The sequence below is a fragment of the Oncorhynchus keta genome, unplaced genomic scaffold (assembly GCF_023373465.1).
Source record: "Oncorhynchus keta strain PuntledgeMale-10-30-2019 unplaced genomic scaffold, Oket_V2 Un_contig_3171_pilon_pilon, whole genome shotgun sequence".
Taxonomy (NCBI): Eukaryota; Metazoa; Chordata; class Actinopteri; order Salmoniformes; family Salmonidae; genus Oncorhynchus; species Oncorhynchus keta.
In genome coordinates, this window is record NW_026287116.1 from 77,501 (window position 1) to 100,143 (window position 22,643).

Genomic DNA, 22,643 nt, shown 5'->3' on the forward strand with positions numbered 1-22,643 from the left:
CCCCCCCCACCCCCACCACGATGAGCAGACCCCCCACCACGATGAGCAGACCCCCACCCCCACCACGATGAGCAGACCCCCACCCCCACCACGATGAGCAGACCCCCATGTTGCAGACCCCCACCACGATGAGCAGACCCCCACCCCCACCACGATGAGCAGACCCCCACCCCCACCACGATGAGCAGACCCCCCACCCCCAACACGATGAGCAGACCCCCACCCCCACCACGATGAGCAGACCCCCACCCCCACCACGATGAGCAGACCCCCACCACGATGAGCAGACCCCCACCCCCACCACGATGAGCAGACCCCCACCCCCACCACGATGAGCAGACCCCCACCCCCACCACGATGAGCAGACCCCCCCCACCCCCACCACGATGAGCAGACCCCCACCACGATGAGCAGACCCCCACCCCCAACACGATGAGCAGACCCCCACCACGATGAGCAGACCCCCACCCCCAACACGATGAGCAGACCCCCACCCCCCCCACCCCCACGATGAGCAGACCCCCACCCCCACCACGATGAGCAGACCCCCACCCCCACCACGACGAGCAGACCCCCACCCCCACCACGATGAGCAGACCCCCACCCCCACCACGATGAGCAGACCCCCACCACGATGAGCAGACCCCCACCCCCAACCCCCACGATGAGCAGACCCCCCACCCCCACCACGATGAGCAGACCCCCACCCCCACCACGATGAGCAGACCCCACCCACGATGAGCAGACCCCCACCCCCACCACGATGAGCAGACCCCACCCCCACCACGATGAGCAGACCCCCACCCCCACCACGCTGAGCAGACCCCCACCCCCACCACGATGAGCAGACCCCCCCACCACGATGAGCAGACCCCCACCCCCAACACGATGAGCAGACCCCCACCCCCACCACGATGAGCAGACCCCCAGGACGAGAAACAGACCCCCACCACGATGAGCAGACCCCCACCACGATGAGCAGACCCCCACCCCCACCACGATGAGCAGACCCCCCACCCCCACCACGATGAGCAGACCCCCACCCCCACCACGATGAGCAGACCCCCACCCCCACCACGATGAGCAGACCCCCACCACGATGAGCAGACCCCCACCCCCAACACGATGAGCAGACCCCCACCCCCCCCCCACCACGATGTGCACCCCCACCACGATGAGCAGACCCCCACCCCCACCACGATGAGCAGACCCCCACCCCCACCACGATGAGCAGACCCCCACCACGATGAGCAGACCCCCACCCCCAACACGATGAGCAGACCCCCACCCCCACCACGATGAGCAGACCCCCCCACCACGATGAGCAGACCCCCACCATGATGAGCAGACCCCCACCCCCAACACGACGAGCAGACCCCCACCCCCACCACGATGAGCAGACCCCCACCCCCACATAGATGAGCAGACCCCCACCCCCACCACGATGAGCAGACCCCCACCCCCACCACGATGAGCAGAACCCCCACCCCCACCACTATGAGCAGACCCCCACCCCCAACACGATGAGCAGACTCCCACCCCCAACACGACGAGCAGACTCCCACCCCCAACACGACGAGAGCAGACCCCCACCCCCACCACGATGAGCAGACTCCCACCCCCAACACGATGAGCAGACCCCCACCCCCAACACGATGAGCAGACCCCCACCCCCAACACGATGAGCAGACTCCCACCCCCAACACGACGAGCAGACTCCCACCCCCAACACGACGAGCAGACCCCCACCCCCACCACGATGAGCAGACCCCACCCCCACCACGATGAGCAGACCCCCACCCCCAACACGATGAGCAGACCCCTACCCCCAACACGACGAGCAGACCCCCACCCCCACCACGATGAGCAGACCCCCACCACGATGAGCAGACCCCCACCCCCACCACGACGAGCAGACCCCCACCCCCACCACGATGAGCAGATCCCCACCCCCAACACGACGAGCAGACCCCCACCCCCACCACGACGAGCAGACCCCCACCACGATGAGCAGACCCCCACCCCCACCACGACGAGCAGACCCCCACCCCCACCACGATGAGCAGATCCCCACCCCCACCACGACGAGCAGACCCCCACCCCCAACACGACGAGCAGACCCCCACCCCCACCACGACGAGCAGACCCCCACCCCCAACACGATGAGCAGACCCCCACCCCCAACACGACGAGCAGACCCCCCCCCACCCCCAACACGACGAGCAGACCCCACCACGATGAGCAGACCCCCACCCCCACCACCACGAGCAGACCCCCACCACGATGAGCAGACCCCCACCCCCACCACGACGAGCAGACCCCCACCACGATGAGCAGACCCCCACCCCCACCACGACGAGCAGACCCCCACCCCCACCACGATGAGCAGACCCCCACCCCCAACACGACGAGCAGACCCCCACCCCCAACACGACGAGCAGACCCCCACCCCCACCACGACTGAGCAGACCCCCACCCCCAACACGACGAGCAGACCCCCACCCCCAACACGATGAGCAGACCCCCACCCCCAACACGACGAGCAGACCCCCACCACGATGAGCAGACCCCCACCCCCACCACGACGAGCAGACCCCCACCACGATGAGCAGACCCCCACCCCCACCACGACGAGCAGACCCCCCCCCCACCACGATGAGCAGACCCCCACCCCCACCACGATGAGCAGACCCCCCACCCCCAACACGACGAGCAGACCCCCACCCCCACCAACATCAAAGACCCATCATGATGAGAGGCCCTCACCCCCACCCAAATCAAAGTTGCCCATCCCTGCTATAAATAATGACTGGGATCAATCACAGCGTGACATCACAGCTGGACACACCCCCGCTGCCCCTCCCCCTGTAACCGAATCTCCTCCCCGTGACAACGGAACCTAATACAACATATGGGTTGCTATAGTAACCTACTACAACATATAGGCTGCTATAGTAACCTACTACAACAATATATAGGCTGCTATAGTAACCTACTACAACATATAGGCTGCTATAGTAACCTACTACAATATATAGGCTGCCATAGTAACCTACTACAACATATAGGCTGCTATAGTAACCTATATATAGACTACTATAGTAGGCCAACAGGCCCGTAGATAAGTCCTATATATAGACTACTATAGTAGGCTAACAGGAAGTCCTATATATAGACTACTATAGTAGGCCAACAGGCCCGTAGATAAGTCCTATATATAGACTACTATAGTAGGCCAACAGGCCCGTAGATAAGTCCTATATATAGACTACTATAGTAGGCCAACAGGAAGTCCTATATATAGACTACTATAGTAGGCCCGTAGATAAGTCCTATATATAGACTACTATAGTAGGCCAACAGGAAGTCCTATATATATACTACTATAGTAGGCCAACAGGAAGTCCTATATATATACTACTATAGTAGGCCAACAGGAAGTCCTATATATAGACTACTATAGTAGGCCAACAGGAAGTCCTATATATAGACTACTATAGTAGGCCAACAGGAAGTCCTATATATAGACTATTATAGTAGGCCAACAGGCCAGTAGATAAGTCCTATATATAGACTACTATAGTAGGCCAACAGGAAGTCCTATATATAGACTACTATAGTAGGCCAGTAGATAAGTCCTATATATAGACTACTATAGTAGGCCAACAGGAAGTCCTATATATATACTACTATAGTAGGCCAACAGGCCAATAGATAAGTCCTATATATAGACTACTATAGTAGGCCAATAGGCCAGTAGATAAGTCCTATATATAGACTACTATAGTAGGCCAACAGGCCCGTAGATAAGTCCTATATATAGACTACTATAGTAGGCCCGTAGATAAGTCCTATATATAGACTACTATAGTAGGCCAACAGGCCCGTAGATAAGTCCTATATATAGACTACTATAGTAGGCCAACAGGAAGTCCTATATATAGACTACTATAGTAGGCCAACAGGCCCGTAGATAAGTCCTATATATAGACTACTATAGTAGGCCAACAGGAAGTCCTATATATAGACTACTATAGTAGTCCAACAGGAAGTCCTATATATAGACCACTATAGTAGGCCAACAGGCCCGTAGATAAGTCCTATATATAGACTACTATAGTAGGCCAACAGGAAGTCCTATATATAGACTACTATAGTAGGCCAACAGGAAGTCCTATATATAGACTATTATAGTAGGCCAACAGGCCAGTAGATAAGTCCTATATATAGACTACTATAGTAGGCCAACAGGAAGTCCTATATATAGACTACTATAGTAGGCCCGTAGATAAGTCCTATATATAGACTACTATAGTAGGCCAACAGGAAGTCCTATATATAGACTACTATAGTAGGCCAACAGGAAGTCCTATATATAGACTACTATAGTAGGCCAACAGGAAGTCCTATATATAGACTACTATAGTAGGCCCGTAGATAAGTCCTATATATAGACTACTATAGTAGGCCCGTAGATAAGTCCTATATATAGACTACTATAGTAGGCCAACAGGAAGTCCTATATATATACTACTATAGTAGGCCAACAGGAAGTCCTATATATAGACTACTATAGTAGGCCAACAGGAAGTCCTATATATAGACTACTATAGTAGGCCAACAGGAAGTCCTATATATAGACTACTATAGTAGGCCAGTAGATAAGTCCTATATATAGACTACTATAGTAGGCCCGTAGATAAGTCCTATATATAGACTACTATAGTAGGCCCGTAGATAAGTCCTATATATAGACTACTATAGTAGGCCCGTAGATAAGTCCTATATATAGACTACTATAGTAGGCCAACAGGAAGTCCTATATATAGACTACTATAGTAGGCCAGTAGATAAGTCCTATATATAGACTACTATAGTAGGCCCGTAGATAAGTCCTATATATAGACTACTATAGTAGGCCAACAGGAAGTCCTATATATATACTACTATAGTAGGCCAACAGGAAGTCCTATATATATACTACTATAGTAGACCAACAGGAAGTCCTATATATAGACTACTATAGTAGGCCAACAGGAAGTCCTACCTTGACACTGGAAACCTTGCTTCCCGAAGCCCCTGTGAAGAGAAATGGAACATGAGGTTTATTATGGACTCTGATGAAGGAATGTCCTCACTACAACACGGCTTTCTAACGTTGGAATTGTATTAATTAGGGATCCTCATTGGCTGCTCTTCCCGGGGGTCCAAACACACCGAACATCCACATTACTGACAAAACAACAGACAAAAACACAGTTCACTGTGTTCCCTCTCTAACCATCAGTCTCCCTGACCCCCCCCCTCTAACCACCAGTCTACCTGACTCCCCCTCTAACCACCAGTCTACCTGACCCCTCTCTAACCACCAGTCTACCTGACCCCCCTCTAACCACCAGTCTACCTGACCCCCTCTCTAACACCAGTCTCCCTGACTCCCCCTCTAACCACCAGTTTACCTGACCCCTCTCTAACCACCAGTCTACCTGACCCCCCTCTAACCACCAGTCTACCTGACCCCCCCCCTCTAACCACCAGTCTACCTGACCCCCTCTCTAACCACCAGTCTACCTGACCCCCTCTCTAACCACCAGTCTCCCTGACCCCCCCTCTAACCACCAGTCTACCTGACCCCCCCTCTAACCACCAGTCTACCTGACCCCCTCTCTAACCACCAGTCTCCCTGACCCCCCTCTAACCACCAGTCTCCCTGACCCCCTCTCTAACCACCAGTCTCCCTGACCCCCTCTAACCACCAGTCTACCTGACCCCCCCTCTAACCACCAGTCTCCCTGACCCCCTAACCACCAGTCTCCCTGACCCCCCTCTCTAACCACCAGTCTCCCTGACCCCTCTCTAACCACCAGTCTACCTGACCCCCCTCTAACCACCAGTCTACCTGACCCCCTAACCACCAGTCTCCCTGACCCCCCTCTAACCACCAGTCTACCTGACCCCCCTCTAACCACCCCCTAACCACCAGTCTCCCTGACCCCCCCTCTAACCACCAGTCTACCTGACCCCCTCTAACCACCAGTCTCCCTGGCCCCCTCTCTAACCACCAGTCTCCCTGACCCCCTGTAACCACCAGTCAACATGACCCCCCTAACCACCAGTCTACATGACCTCCCCTCTAACACCAGTCCACCTGACCCCCTAACCACCAGTCTACATGACCTCCCCTCTAACACCAGTCTACCTGACCCCCTCTAACACCAGTTCACCTGACCCCCCTCTAACACCAGTCTACCTGACCCCCACTCTAACACCAGTCTACCTGACCCCCACTCTAACACCAGTCTACCTGACCCCCTATCTTACACCAGTCCACCTGACCCCTCTCTAACACCAGTCAACCTGACCCCCTCTAACACCAGTCTACCTTACCCCCCTTAACACCAGTCTACCTGAGCCCCCCCTAATACCAGTCTACCTGACCCCTCTCTAACACCAGCCTACCTGACCCCCCTCTAACACCAGTCTACCTGACCCCCTCTAACACCAGTCTACCTGACCCCCCTCTAACACCAGTCTACCTGACCCCCTCTAACACCAGTCTACCTGACCCCCTCTCTAACACCAGTCTACCTGATCCCCCTATAACACCAGTCTACCTGAACCCCCTCTGACACCAGTCCACCTGACCCCCCTCTAACACCAGTCTACCTGACCCCCTCTCTAACACCAGTCTACCTGACCCCCTCTCTAACACCAGTCTACCTGACTCCCCTCTAACACCAGTCTACCTGACCCCCCTCTCTAACCACCAGTCTACCTGACCCCCTCTCTAACCACCAGTCTACCTGACCCTCCCGCCCTCTAACACCAGTCCCACCTGACCCCCTATAACACCAGTCTACCTGACCCCCTCTAACACCAGTTCACCTGACCCCCCTTAACACCAGTCTACCTGAGCCCCTCCCCTCTAATACCAGTCTAACTGACCCCTCTCTAACACCAGTCTACCTGCCCCCCTCTAACACCAGTCTACCTGACCCCCTCTCTAACACCAGTCTACCTGACCCCCTCTAACACCAGTCTACCTGACCCCCTCTAACACCAGTCTACCTGACACCCCCTCTAACACCAGTCTACCTGACACCCCCCTCTAACAGCCAGTCTACCTGACCCCCTCTAACACCAGTCTACCTGACCCCTCTCTAACACCAGTGTACCTGACCCCTCTCTAACACCAGTCTACCTGACCCTCCCTCTAACACCAGTCTACCTGAACCCCCCTCTAACACCAGTCTACCTGAACCCCCCTCTGACACCAGTCTACCTGACCCCCTCTCTAACACCAGTCTACCTGACCCCCTCTAACACCAGTCTACCTGAACCCCCCTCTGACACCAGTCTACCTGACCCCTCTCTAACACCAGTCTACCTGACCCCCCTCTAACACCAGTCTACCTGAACCCCCTAACACCAGTCTACCTGACCCCTCTCTAACACCAGTCTACCTAACCCCCATCTAACACCAGTCTACCTGAACCCCCCTCTAACACCAGTCTACCTGAACCCCCTAACACCAGTCTACCTGACCCCCTCTCTAACACCAGTCTACCTGACCCTCCCTCTAACACCAGTCTACCTGACCCCCTCTAACACCAGTCTACCTGAGCCCCCCTCTAACACCAGTCTACCTGACCCCCTCTCTAACACCAGTCTACCTGACCCCCTCTAACACCAGTCTACCTGACCCCCTCTAACACCAGTCTACCTGACCCCCTCTCTAACACCAGTCTACCTGACCCCCTCTCTAACACCAGTCTACCTGCCCCCCTCTAACACCAGTCCACCTGACCCCTCTCTAACACCAGTCTACCTGACCCCCTCTAACACCATTTTACCTGACCCCCTCTCTAACACCAGTCTACCTGACCCCCTCTAACACCAGTCTACCTGAACCCCCCTCTAACACCAGTCTACCTGAACCCCCCTCTAACACCAGTCTACCTGAACCCCCTCTCTAACACCAGTCTACCTAACCCCCATCTAACACCAGTCTACCTGAACCCCCCTCTAACACCAGTCGACCTGACCCCCCCCATTCAAGGATCATAACATCCTTGAATGGACCGAGACACACACACACACACACACACACACACACCAACCACCTGGAGTCAGTGTGTGATGCGGTAGAATGGTCGATAGACTATCTGTCTCTGGTGGGTCTGACCACATATAGGACACTAACAATGGCGGATGAATGGTTATACAACCATGTCCCATTCGGTTGTTGGAGGCTGCAGGGTTTATATCTCTTGTTAGCAATTCATGCGTCTCTCTGTCTCTCTCTGCCTGGCTAAAGTCATTCAGCAGCAAGTGAATCACCTGTATCCTGTACGCGCCGCACACACACACACGCACATCCCCCACGCACGCACACTAACCAGATGAAGTCCGTGCAGTGGCTGCAGAACGTGGGCTGCTTGAAGAAGCGCGCGATGAACTTGTGGTCCTTGACCTCGTGCACGTTCTTCTGGCGCAGAGCTCCTTGGCGCGCGAAGCCTCTCGCGGCCCCGCTCTCCCGCCGCTCGGATCCCCCGGTGCTCGAGCTCTCTCCGTCGCTGCTGCCCTGCTCGCGGTCAGCCATTTTAACGCGGAAGTGTTTTGAAATTAGGAGGAAAGAGAGAGTTGTGTGTATTTTTCAGAAGGTGCCTCCCTCCCTTCTTCCTCTCTCGGTGTCGGTTTCCCCCCGGTGTTCGCTCGGTGTGAATGTCCTGACTCCTGCCAAGCCTCACACTGCTGGGTCCCCGACTCCCCGTGGGCCCTGCTTCCCTGTTCGCTCGGATCTCCCACAGCCCCCGGAGACTGAGCAGCGCTGCTACAGCTGTGGCGACGTGCTGCTGGTGTGTGAGCGAAGCGCCTCGTGCAGTGTGTATGTTGTCTGCAGGAAGAAGAGTGTTACGCTGGAACCGTGAGATAGGGGGCAATGAAGGCCCCTCCCCCTTACCTACTCCGAATTCCACCGTACACGGTGTGAGAGTGTAGGAAGAGACAGAGGGACTGTTTTTGTCGCAAACATTTCGGTGAACAGTAGGGTCATGAGAGAGACAGAGATACTGACAAGAGAGAAGGGGTGTGTTAGTGAATGTTATTGAATGTTAGTGAATTTTAGTGAATGTTAGTGAATGTTATTGTATGTTAGTGAATGTTATTGTATGTTAGTGGATGTTAGTGAATGTTATTGTATGTTAGTGTATGTTAGTGAATGTTAGTGAATGTTTGTGATTGTTAGTGAATGTTAGTGAATGTTATTGTATGTTAGTGAATGTTAGTGAATGTTAGTGAATGTTAGTGAATGTTATTGTATGTTAGTGAATGTTACTGAATGTTATTGTATGTTATTGAATGTTAATGAATGTTATTGTATGTCAGTGAATGTTTGTGATTGTTAGTGAATGTTTGTGAATGTTATTGTATGTTAGTGAATGTTTGTGATTGTTTGTGAATGTTATTGTATGTTAGTGAATGTTAGTGAATGTCACTGAATGTTATTGTATGTTAGTGAATGTTAGTGAATGTTAGTGAATGTTAGTGATTGTTAGTGAATGTTAGTGAATGTTATTGAATGTTAGTGAATGTTTGTGAATGTTATTGTATGTTATTGAATGTTTGTGAATGTTATTGTATGTCAGTGAATGTTTGTGATTGTTAGTGTATGTTAGTGAATGTTTGTAAATGTTAGTGAATGTTATTGTATGTTATTGTATGTTAGTGAATGTTTGTGAATGTTAGTGAATGTTAGTGATTGTTAGTGAATGTTATTGAATGTTAGTGAATGTTAGTGAATGTTTGTGATTGTTAGTGAATGTTATTGAATGTTAGTGAATGTTTGTGATTGTTAGTGAATGTTAGTGAATGTTAGTGAATGTTTGTGATTGTTAGTGAATGTTTGTGAATGTTAGTGAATGTTTGTGATTGTTAGTGAATGTTTGATTGTTAGTGAAAGTTATTGAATGTTAGTGAATGTTTGTGATTGTTAGTGAATGTTAGTGAATGTTTGTGATTGTTAGTGAATGTTATTGAATGTTAGTGAATGTTATTGAATGTTAGTGAATGGTAGTGAATGGTAGTGAATGTTAGTGAATGTTAGTGAATGTTTGTGAATGTTAGTGAATGTTAGTGAATGTTATTGAATGTTAGTGAATGTTAGTGAATGTAGGTCTAAAACATCCCCAGAGAGATAAACAACCTGGACACTTGTTGAAGATCACCTGACCAGCCAGTGAGAAAGAGAAGGACGTGGGTGGAACTCTAGAATGTAGAAGATGATGGAATAGAACAGTAGAATAGATAGAACACCAGAATATAGAACAGTAGATTAGATAGAACACCAGAATATAGAACAGTAGAATAGATAGAACACCAGAATATAGAACAGTAGAATAGATAGAACACCAGAATATAGAACAGTAGATTAGATAGAACACCAGAATATAGAACAGTAGAATAGATAGAACACCAGAATATAGAACAGTAGATTAGATAGAACACCAGAATATAGAACGGTAGAATAGATAGAACACCAGAATATAGAACGGTAGAATAGATAGAACACCAGAATATAGAACAGTAGAATAGATAGAACACCAGAATATAGAACAGTAGAATAGATAGAATACCAGAATATAGAACAGTAGAATAGATAGAACACCAGAATATAGAACAGTAGAATAGATAGAACACCAGAATATAGAACAGTAGAATAGATAGAACACCAGAATATAGAACGGTAGAATAGATAGAACACCAGAATATAGAACAGTAGAATAGATAGAACACCAGAATATAGAACAGTAGATTAGATAGAACACCAGAATATAGAACAGTAGAATAGATAGAACACCAGAATATAGAACAGTAGAATAGATAGAACACCAGAATATAGAACAGTAGAATAGATAGAATACCAGAATATAGAACAGTAGAATAGATAGAACACCAGAATATAGAACAGTAGATTAGATAGAACACCAGAATATAGAACAGTAGAATAGATAGAACACCAGAATATAGAACAGTAGAATAGATAGAACACCAGAATATAGAACAGTAGATTAGATAGAACACCAGAATATAGAACAGTAGAATAGATAGAATACCAGAATATAGAACAGTAGAATAGATAGAACACCAGAATATAGAACGGTAGAATAGATAGAACACCAGAATATAGAACAGTAGAATAGATAGAACACCAGAATATAGAACAGTAGAATAGATAGAACACCAGAATATAGAACGGTAGAATAGATAGAACACCAGAATATAGAACAGTAGAATAGATAGAACACCAGAATATAGAACAGTAGAATAGATAGAACACCAGAATATAGAACGGTAGAATAGATAGAACACCAGAATATAGAACAGTAGAATAGATAGAACACCAGAATATAGAACAGTAGAATAGATAGAACACCAGAATATAGAACAGTAGAATAGATAGAACACCAGAATATAGAACAGTAGATTAGATAGAACACCAGAATATAGAACGGTAGAATAGATAGAACACCAGAATATAGAACAGTAGAATAGATAGAACACCAGAATATAGAACGGTAGAATAGATAGAACACCAGAATATAGAACAGTAGAATAGATAGAACACCAGAATATAGAACAGTAGAATAGATAGAACACCAGAATATAGAACGGTAGAATAGATAGAACACCAGAATATAGAACAGTAGAATAGATAGAACACCAGAATATAGAACAGTAGAATAGATAGAACACCAGAATATAGAACAGTAGAATAGATAGAACACCAGAATATAGAACTGTGGAATAGATAGAACACCAGAATATAGAACAGTAGAATAGATAGAACACCAGAATATAGAACAGTGGAATAGGAGGGTAAAGTCACAGAGCTCTAAGGGAGTGACGTGGATCCTGGTAGGTAAAGATCGAGGCCTCTCTCCAGATCTGAACCATCAAGGAGATAAACCACTAGGAAAACATGTCCTTGGATCATATTATCAAATGAAAGTTTATTTGTCACGTGTGCCGAATACAACAGGTGTAGTAGACCTTACAGTGAAATGCTGAATACAACAGGTGTAGTAGACCTTACAGTGAAATGTTGAATACAACAGGTGTAGTAGACCTTACAGTGAAATGCTGAATACAACAGGTGTAGTAGACCTTACAGTGAAATGCTGAATACAACAGGTGTAGTAGACCTTACAGTGAAATGCTGAATACAACAGGTGTAGTAGACATTTACATTTAGACCTTACAGTGAAATGCTGAATACAACAGGTGTAGTAGACCTTACAGTGAAATGCTGAATACAACAGGTGTAGTAGACCTTACAGTGAAATGCTGAATACAACAGGTGTAGTAGACCTTACAGTGAAATGCTGAATACAACAGGTGTAGTAGACCTTACAGTGAAATGCCGAATACAACAGGTGTAGTAGACCTTACAGTGAAATGCCGAATACAACAGGTGTAGTAGACCTTACAGTGAAATGCCGAATACAACAGGTGTAGTAGACCTTACAGTGAAATGCTGAATACAACAGGTGTAGTAGACCTTACAGTGAAATGCTGAATACAACAGGTGTAGTAGACATTTACATTTAGACCTTACAGTGAAATGCTGAATACAACAGGTGTAGTAGACCTCACAGTGAAATGCTGAATACCACAGGTGTAGTAGACCTTACAGTGAAATGCTGAATACAACAGGTGTAGTAGACCTTACAGTGAAATGCTGAATACAACAGGTGTAGTAGACCTTACAGTGAAATGCTGAATACAACAGGTGTAGTAGACCTTACAGTGAAATGCTGAATACAACAGGTGTAGTAGACCTTACAGTGAAATGCTGAATACAACAGGTGTAGGTAGACCTTACAGTAAAATGCTGAATACAACAGGTGTAGTAGACCTTACAGTGAAATTCTGACAACAACAGGTGTAGTAGACCTTACAGGGAAATGTTGAATACAACAGGTGTAGTAGACCTCACAGTGAAATGCTGAATACAACAGATGTAGTAGACCTCACAGTGAAATGCTCAATACAACAGGTGTAGTAGACCTTACAGTGAAATTCCGAATACAACAGGTGTAGTAGACCTTACAGTGAAATGCTGAATACAACAGGTGTAGTAGACCTTACAGTGAAATGCTGAATACAACAGGTGTAGTAGACCTCACAGTGAAATGCTGAATACAACAGGTGTAGTAGAACTTACAGTGAAATGCTGAATACAACAGGTGTAGTAGACCTTACAGGGAAATGTTGAATACAACAGGTGTAGTAGACCTCACAGTGAAATTCTGAATACAACAGGTGTAGTACACCTTACAGTGAAATGCCGAATACAACAGGTGTAGTAGACCGTACAGTGAAATGTTGAATACAACAGGTGTAGTAGACCTTACAGTGAAATGTTGAATACAACATGTGTAGTAGACCTTACAGTGAAATGCTGAATACAACAGGTGTAGTAGACCTTACAGTGAAATGCTGAATACAACAGGTGTAGTAGACCTTACAGTGAAATTCCGAATACAACAGGTGTAGTAGACCTTACAGTGAAATGCTGAATACAACAGGTGTAGTAGACCTCACAGTGGAATGCTGAATACAACAGGTGTAGTAGACCTTACAGTGAAATTCTGACAACAACAGGTGTAGTAGACCTTACAGTGAAATGCTGAATACAACAGGTGTAGTAGACCTTACAGTGAAATGCTGAATACAACAGGTGTAGTAGACCTTACAGTGAAATGTTGAATACAACAGGTGTAGTAGACCTTACAGTGAAATGCTGAATACAACAGGTGTAGTAGACCTTACAGTGAAATGCTGAATACAACAGGTGTAGGTAGACATTTACATTTAGACCTTACAGTAAAATGCTGAATACAACAGGTGTAGTAGACCTCACAGTGAAATGCTGAATACAACAGATGTAGTAGACCTTACAGTGAAATGATGAATACAACAGGTGTAGTAGACCTCACAGTGAAATGCTGAATACAACAGGTGTAGTAGACCTCACAGTGAAATGCTGAATACAACAGGTGTAGTAGACCTTACAGTGAAATGTTGAATACAACAGGTGTATTAGACCTCACAGTGAAATGTTGAATACAACAGGTGTAGTAGACCTCACAGTGAAATGTTGAATACAACAGGTGTAGTAGACCTTACAGTGAAATGTTGAATACAACAGGTGTAGTAGACCTTACAGTGAAATGTTGAATACAACAGGTGTAGTAGACCTTACAGTGAAATGTTGAATACAACAGGTGTAGTAGACCTCACAGTGAAATGCTGAATACAACAGGTGTAGTAGACCTTACAGTGAAATGCTGAATACAACAGGTGTAGTAGACCTTACAGTGAAATGTTGAATACAACAGGTGTAGTAGACCTTACAGTGAAATGTTGAATACAACAGGTGTAGTAGACCTCACAGTGAAATGTTGAATACAACAGGTGTAGTAGACCTCACAGTGAAATGCTGAATACAACAGGTGTAGTAGACATTACAGTGAAATGCTGAATACAACAGGTGTAGTAGACCTTACAGTGAAATGTTGAATACAACAGGTGTAGTAGACCTTACAGTGAAATGTTGAATACAACAGGTGTAGTAGACCTCACAGTGAAATGTTGAATACAACAGGTGTAGTAGACCTCACAGTGAAATGCTGAATACAACAGGTGTAGTAGACATTACAGTGAAATGCTGAATACAACAGGTGTAGTAGACCTTACAGTGAAATGTTGAATACAACAGGTGTAGTAGACCTTACAGTGAAATGTTGAATACAACAGGTGTAGTAGACCTCACAGTGAAATGTTGAATACAACAGGTGTAGTAGACCTCACAGTGAAATGCTGAATACAACAGGTGTAGTAGACCTTACAGTGAAATTCCGAATACAACAGGTGTAGTAGACCTTACAGTGAAATGCTGAATACAACAGGTGTAGTAGACCTCACAGTGGAATGCTGAATACAACAGGTGTAGTAGACCTTACAGTGAAATTCTGACAACAACAGGTGTAGTAGACCTTACAGTGAAATGCTGAATACAACAGGTGTAGTAGACCTTACAGTGAAATGCTGAATACAACAGGTGTAGTAGACCTTACAGTGAAATGTTGAATACAACAGGTGTAGTAGACCTTACAGTGAAATGCTGAATACAACAGGTGTAGTAGACCTTACAGTGAAATGCTGAATACAACAGGTGTAGGTAGACATTTACATTTAGACCTTACAGTAAAATGCTGAATACAACAGGTGTAGTAGACCTCACAGTGAAATGCTGAATACAACAGATGTAGTAGACCTTACAGTGAAATGATGAATACAACAGGTGTAGTAGACCTCACAGTGAAATGCTGAATACAACAGGTGTAGTAGACCTCACAGTAAAATGCTGAATACAACAGGTGTAGTAGACCTCACAGTGAAATGCTGAATACAACAGATGTAGTAGACCTTACAGTGAAATGATGAATACAACAGGTGTAGTAGACCTCACAGTGAAATGCTGAATACAACAGGTGTAGTAGACCTCACAGTGAAATGCTGAATACAACAGGTGTAGTAGACCTCACAGTGAAATGCTGAATACAACAGGTGTAGTAGACCTTACAGTGAAATGTTGAATACAACAGGTGTATTAGACCTCACAGTGAAATGTTGAATACAACAGGTGTAGTAGACCTCACAGTGAAATGTTGAATACAACAGGTGTAGTAGACCTTACAGTGAAATGTTGAATACAACAGGTGTAGTAGACCTTACAGTGAAATGTTGAATACAACAGGTGTAGTAGACCTCACAGTGAAATGCTGAATACAACAGGTGTAGTAGACATTACAGTGAAATGCTGAATACAACAGGTGTAGTAGACCTTACAGTGAAATGTTGAATACAACAGGTGTAGTAGACCTTACAGTGAAATGTTGAATACAACAGGTGTAGTAGACCTCACAGTGAAATGTTGAATACAACAGGTGTAGTAGACCTCACAGTGAAATGCTGAATACAACAGGTGTAGTAGACCTCACAGTGAAATGGTGAATACAACAGGTGTAGTAGACCTTACAGTGAAATGTTGAATACAACAGGTGTAGTAGACCTTACAGTGAAATGTTGAATACAACAGGTGTAGTAGACCTCACAGTGAAATGTTGAATACAACAGGTGTAGTAGACCTCACAGTGAAATGCTGAATACAACAGGTGTAGTAGACATTACAGTGAAATGCTGAATACAACAGGTGTAGTAGACCTTACAGTGAAATGTTGAATACAACAGGTGTAGTAGACCTTACAGTGAAATGTTGAATACAACAGGTGTAGTAGACCTCACAGTGAAATGTTGAATACAACAGGTGTAGTAGACCTCACAGTGAAATGCTGAATACAACAGGTGTAGTAGACCTTACAGTGAAATGCCGAATACAACAGGTGTAGTAGACCTTACAGTGAAATGCTGAATACAACAGGTGTAGTAGACCTCACAGTGGAATGCTGAATACAACAGGTGTAGTAGACCTTACAGTGAAATTCTGACAACAACAGGTGTAGTAGACCTTACAGTGAAATGCTGAATACAACAGGTGTAGTAGACCTTACAGTGAAATGCTGAATACAACAGGTGTAGTAGACCTTACAGTGAAATGTTGAATACAACAGGTGTAGTAGACCTTACAGTGAAATGCTGAATACAACAGGTGTAGTAGACCTTACAGTGAAATGCTGAATACAACAGGTGTAGGTAGACATTTACATTTAGACCTTACAGTAAAATGCTGAATACAACAGGTGTAGTAGACCTCACAGTGAAATGCTGAATACAACAGATGTAGTAGACCTTACAGTGAAATGATGAATACAACAGGTGTAGTAGACCTCACAGTGAAATGCTGAATACAACAGGTGTAGTAGACCTCACAGTAAAATGCTGAATACAACAGGTGTAGTAGACCTCACAGTGAAATGCTGAATACAACAGATGTAGTAGACCTTACAGTGAAATGATGAATACAACAGGTGTAGTAGACCTCACAGTGAAATGCTGAATACAACAGGTGTAGTAGACCTCACAGTGAAATGCTGAATACAACAGGTGTAGTAGACCTCACAGTGAAATGCTGAATACAACAGGTGTAGTAGACCTTACAGTGAAATGTTGAATACAACAGGTGTATTAGACCTCACAGTGAAATGTTGAATACAACAGGTGTAGTAGACCTCACAGTGAAATGTTGAATACAACAGGTGTAGTAGACCTTACAGTGAAATGTTGAATACAACAGGTGTAGTAGACCTTACAGTGAAATGTTGAATACAACAGGTGTAGTAGACCTCACAGTGAAATGCTGAATACAACAGGTGTAGTAGACATTACAGTGAAATGCTGAATACAACAGGTGTAGTAGACCTTACAGTGAAATGTTGAATACAACAGGTGTAGTAGACCTTACAGTGAAATGCTGAATACAACAGGTGTAGTAGACCTTACAGGGAAATGTTGAATACAACAGGTGTAGTAGACCTCACAGTGAAATTCTGAATACAACAGGTGTAGTACACCTTACAGTGAAATGCCGAATACAACAGGTGTAGTAGACCGTACAGTGAAATGTTGAATACAACAGGTGTAGTAGACCTTACAGTGAAATGTTGAATACAACATGTGTAGTAGACCTTACAGTGAAATGCTGAATACAACAGGTGTAGTAGACCTTACAGTGAAATGCTGAATACAACAGGTGTAGTAGACCTTACAGTGAAATTCCGAATACAACAGGTGTAGTAGACCTTACAGTGAAATGCTGAATACAACAGGTGTAGTAGACCTCACAGTGGAATGCTGAATACAACAGGTGTAGTAGACCTTACAGTGAAATTCTGACAACAACAGGTGTAGTAGACCTTACAGTGAAATGCTGAATACAACAGGTGTAGTAGACCTTACAGTGAAATGCTGAATACAACAGGTGTAGTAGACCTTACAGTGAAATGTTGAATACAACAGGTGTAGTAGACCTTACAGTGAAATGCTGAATACAACAGGTGTAGTAGACCTTACAGTGAAATGCTGAATACAACAGGTGTAGGTAGACATTTACATTTAGACCTTACAGTAAAATGCTGAATACAACAGGTGTAGTAGACCTCACAGTGAAATGCTGAATACAACAGATGTAGTAGACCTTACAGTGAAATGATGAATACAACAGGTGTAGTAGACCTCACAGTGAAATGCTGAATACAACAGGTGTAGTAGACCTCACAGTGAAATGCTGAATACAACAGGTGTAGTAGACCTTACAGTGAAATGTTGAATACAACAGGTGTATTAGACCTCACAGTGAAATGTTGAATACAACAGGTGTAGTAGACCTCACAGTGAAATGTTGAATACAACAGGTGTAGTAGACCTTACAGTGAAATGTTGAATACAACAGGTGTAGTAGACCTTACAGTGAAATGTTGAATACAACAGGTGTAGTAGACCTTACAGTGAAATGTTGAATACAACAGGTGTAGTAGACCTCACAGTGAAATGCTGAATACAACAGGTGTAGTAGACCTTACAGTGAAATGCTGAATACAACAGGTGTAGTAGACCTTACAGTGAAATGTTGAATACAACAGGTGTAGTAGACCTTACAGTGAAATGTTGAATACAACAGGTGTAGTAGACCTCACAGTGAAATGTTGAATACAACAGGTGTAGTAGACCTCACAGTGAAATGCTGAATACAACAGGTGTAGTAGACATTACAGTGAAATGCTGAATACAACAGGTGTAGTAGACCTTACAGTGAAATGTTGAATACAACAGGTGTAGTAGACCTTACAGTGAAATGTTGAATACAACAGGTGTAGTAGACCTCACAGTGAAATGTTGAATACAACAGGTGTAGTAGACCTCACAGTGAAATGCTGAATACAACAGGTGTAGTAGACATTACAGTGAAATGCTGAATACAACAGGTGTAGTAGACCTTACAGTGAAATGTTGAATACAACAGGTGTAGTAGACCTTACAGTGAAATGTTGAATACAACAGGTGTAGTAGACCTCACAGTGAAATGTTGAATACAACAGGTGTAGTAGACCTCACAGTGAAATGCTGAATACAACAGGTGTAGTAGACCTTACAGTGAAATTCTGAATACAACAGGTGTAGTAGACCTTACAGTGAAATGCTGAATACAACAGGTGTAGTAGACCTCACAGTGGAATGCTGAATACAACAGGTGTAGTAGACCTTACAGTGAAATTCTGACAACAACAGGTGTAGTAGACCTTACAGTGAAATGCTGAATACAACAGGTGTAGTAGACCTTACAGTGAAATGCTGAATACAACAGGTGTAGTAGACCTTACAGTGAAATGTTGAATACAACAGGTGTAGTAGACCTTACAGTGAAATGCTGAATACAACAGGTGTAGTAGACCTTACAGTGAAATGCTGAATACAACAGGTGTAGGTAGACATTTACATTTAGACCTTACAGTAAAATGCTGAATACAACAGGTGTAGTAGACCTCACAGTGAAATGCTGAATACAACAGATGTAGTAGACCTTACAGTGAAATGATGAATACAACAGGTGTAGTAGACCTCACAGTGAAATGCTGAATACAACAGGTGTAGTAGACCTCACAGTAAAATGCTGAATACAACAGGTGTAGTAGACCTCACAGTGAAATGCTGAATACAACAGGTGTAGTAGACCTTACAGTGAAATGCTGAATACAACAGGTGTAGTAGACCTCACAGTGAAATGCTGAATACAACAGGTGTAGTAGACCTCACAGTGAAATGCTGAATACAACAGATGTAGTAGACCTTACAGTGAAATGATGAATACAACAGGTGTAGTAGACCTCACAGTGAAATGCTGAATACAACAGGTGTAGTAGACCTCACAGTGAAATGCTGAATACAACAGGTGTAGTAGACCTCACAGTGAAATGCTGAATACAACAGGTGTAGTAGACCTCACAGTGAAATGCTGAATACAACAGGTGTAGTAGACCTTACAGTAAAATGCTGAATACAACAGGTGTAGTAGACCTTACAGTGAAATGTTGAATACAACAGGTGTATTAGACCTCACAGTGAAATGTTGAATACAACAGGTGTAGTAGACCTCACAGTGAAATGTTGAATACAACAGGTGTAGTAGACCTTACAGTGAAATGCTGAATACAACAGGTGTAGTAGACCTCACAGTGAAATGATGAATACAACAGGTGTAGTAGACCTCACAGTGAAATGCTGAATACAACAGGTGTAGTAGACCTCACAGTGAAATGCTGAATACAACAGGTGTAGTAGACCTTACAGTAAAATGCTGAATACAACAGGTGTAGTAGACCTTACAGTGAAATGTTGAATACAACAGGTGTATTAGACCTCACAGTGAAATGTTGAATACAACAGGTGTAGTAGACCTCACAGTGAAATGTTGAATACAACAGGTGTAGTAGACCTTACAGTGAAATGTTGAATACAACAGGTGTAGTAGACCTTACAGTGAAATGTTGAATACAACAGGTGTAGTAGACCTCACAGTGAAATGCTGAATACAACAGGTGTAGTAGACATTACAGTGAAATGCTGAATACAACAGGTGTAGTAGACCTTACAGTGAAATGTTGAATACAACAGGTGTAGTAGACCTTACAGTGAAATGTTGAATACAACAGGTGTAGTAGACCTCACAGTGAAATGTTGAATACAACAGGTGTAGTAGACCTCACAGTGAAATGCTGAATACAACAGGTGTAGTAGACCTCACAGTGAAATGATGAATACAACAGGTGTAGTAGACCTTACAGTGAAATGTTGAATACAACAGGTGTAGTAGACCTCACAGTGAAATGTTGAATACAACAGGTGTAGTAGACCTCACAGTGAAATGCTGAATACAACAGGTGTAGTAGACATTACAGTGAAATGCTGAATACAACAGGTGTAGTAGACCTTACAGTGAAATGCTGAATACAACAGGTGTAGTAGACCTTACAGTGAAATGTTGAATACAACAGGTGTAGTAGACCTTACAGTGAAATGTTGAATACAACAGGTGTAGTAGACCTCACAGTGAAATGTTGAATACAACAGGTGTAGTAGACTCACAGTGAAATGCTGAATACAACAGGTGTAGTAGACCTTACAGTGAAATTCTGAATACAACAGGTGTAGTAGACCTTACAGTGAAATGCTGAATACAACAGGTGTAGTAGACCTTACAGTGAAATGCTGAATACAACAGGTGTAGGTAGACATTTACATTTAGACCTTACAGTAAAATGCTGAATACAACAGGTGTAGTAGACCTCACAGTGAAATGCTGAATACAACAGGTGTAGTAGACCTTACAGTGAAATGTTGAATACAACAGGTGTAGTAGACCTTACAGTGAAATGCTGAATACAACAGGTGTAGTAGACCTTACAGTGAAATGCTGAATACAACAGGTGTAGGTAGACATTTACATTTAGACCTTACAGTAAAATGCTGAATACAACAGGTGTAGTAGACCTCACAGTGAAATGCTGAATACAACAGATGTAGTAGACCTTACAGTGGAATGCTGAATACAACAGGTGTAGTAGACCTCACAGTGAAATGCTGAATACAACAGGTGTAGTAGACCTCACAGTAAAATGCTGAATACAACAGGTGTAGTAGACCTCACAGTGAAATGCTGAATACAACAGATGTAGTAGACCTTACAGTGAAATGATGAATACAACAGGTGTAGTAGACCTCACAGTGAAATGCTGAATACAACAGGTGTAGTAGACCTCACAGTGAAATGCTGAATACAACAGGTGTAGTAGACCTCACAGTGAAATGCTGAATACAACAGGTGTAGTAGACCTTACAGTGAAATGTTGAATACAACAGGTGTATTAGACCTCACAGTGAAATGCTGAATACAACAGGTGTAGTAGACCTCACAGTGAAATGTTGAATACAACAGGTGTAGTAGACCTCACAGTGAAATGTTGAATACAACAGGTGTAGTAGACCTTACAGTGAAATGTTGAATACAACAGGTGTAGTAGACCTTACAGTGAAATGTTGAATACAACAGGTGTAGTAGACCTCACAGTGAAATGCTGAATACAACAGGTGTAGTAGACATTACAGTGAAATGCTGAATACAACAGGTGTAGTAGACCTCACAGTGAAATGATGAATACAACAGGTGTAGTAGACCTCACAGTGAAATGTTGAATACAACAGGTGTAGTAGACCTTACAGTGAAATGTTGAATACAACAGGTGTAGTAGACCTTACAGTGAAATGTTGAATACAACAGGTGTAGTAGACCTTACAGTGAAATGCTGAATACAACAGGTGTAGTAGACCTCACAGTGAAATGTTGAATACAACAGGTGTAGTAGACCTTACAGTGAAATGTTGAATACAACAGGTGTAGTAGACCTTACAGTGAAATGTTGAATACAACAGGTGTAGTAGACCTTACAGTGAAATGTTGAATACAACAGGTGTAGTAGACCTTACAGTGAAATGTTGAATACAACAGGTGTAGTAGACCTTACAGTGAAATGTTGAATACAACAGGTGTAGTAGACCTTACAGTG

The 22,643-nt window shown here is 44.6% G+C and overlaps 1 protein-coding gene and 2 long non-coding RNA genes across 11 annotated transcripts in view; 1 reads left to right on the forward strand and 2 right to left on the reverse strand.

Annotated features, from left to right (window-relative positions):
* LOC127923749 (protein kinase C beta type-like) overlaps window positions 1–8,952 on the reverse strand; it is a gene marked incomplete at its 3' end in the record, with an annotated part of 86,305 nt that extends 77,353 nt beyond the window's left edge. The window contains exons 1-2 of the mRNA XM_052507810.1: window positions 8,400–8,952; window positions 5,048–5,079 (exon numbers count right to left, since the gene is read on the reverse strand). Coding sequence (XP_052363770.1) covers window positions 5,048–5,079; window positions 8,400–8,602 — 235 coding nt within the window. The remainder of the gene's footprint in view (window positions 1–5,047; window positions 5,080–8,399) is intronic.
* A 4,948-nt stretch (window positions 8,953–13,900) lies between these two features.
* LOC127923747 (uncharacterized) lies at window positions 13,901–22,184 on the reverse strand. 8 transcript variants are annotated; one of them, XR_008115262.1, is made up of 3 exons: window positions 21,761–22,184; window positions 18,221–18,334; window positions 13,901–14,071 (listed from the first exon to the last, which is right to left on the reverse strand). It is a non-coding gene; the product is annotated as an uncharacterized LOC127923747 (long non-coding RNA). The 8 variants fall into 8 exon arrangements; XR_008115263.1 differs by lacking the exon at window positions 21,761–22,184 and adding an exon at window positions 19,870–20,047; XR_008115264.1 differs by lacking the exon at window positions 21,761–22,184 and adding an exon at window positions 19,604–19,646.
* Window positions 16,590–19,508, forward strand: LOC127923748 (uncharacterized). Of its 2 annotated transcripts, none has more exons than XR_008115271.1 (3): window positions 16,590–16,735; window positions 17,929–18,080; window positions 19,312–19,508. It is a non-coding gene; the product is annotated as an uncharacterized LOC127923748 (long non-coding RNA). The 2 variants fall into 2 exon arrangements; XR_008115270.1 differs by lacking the exon at window positions 16,590–16,735 and adding an exon at window positions 17,447–17,510.
* Window positions 22,185–22,643: the final 459 nt, after the last annotated feature.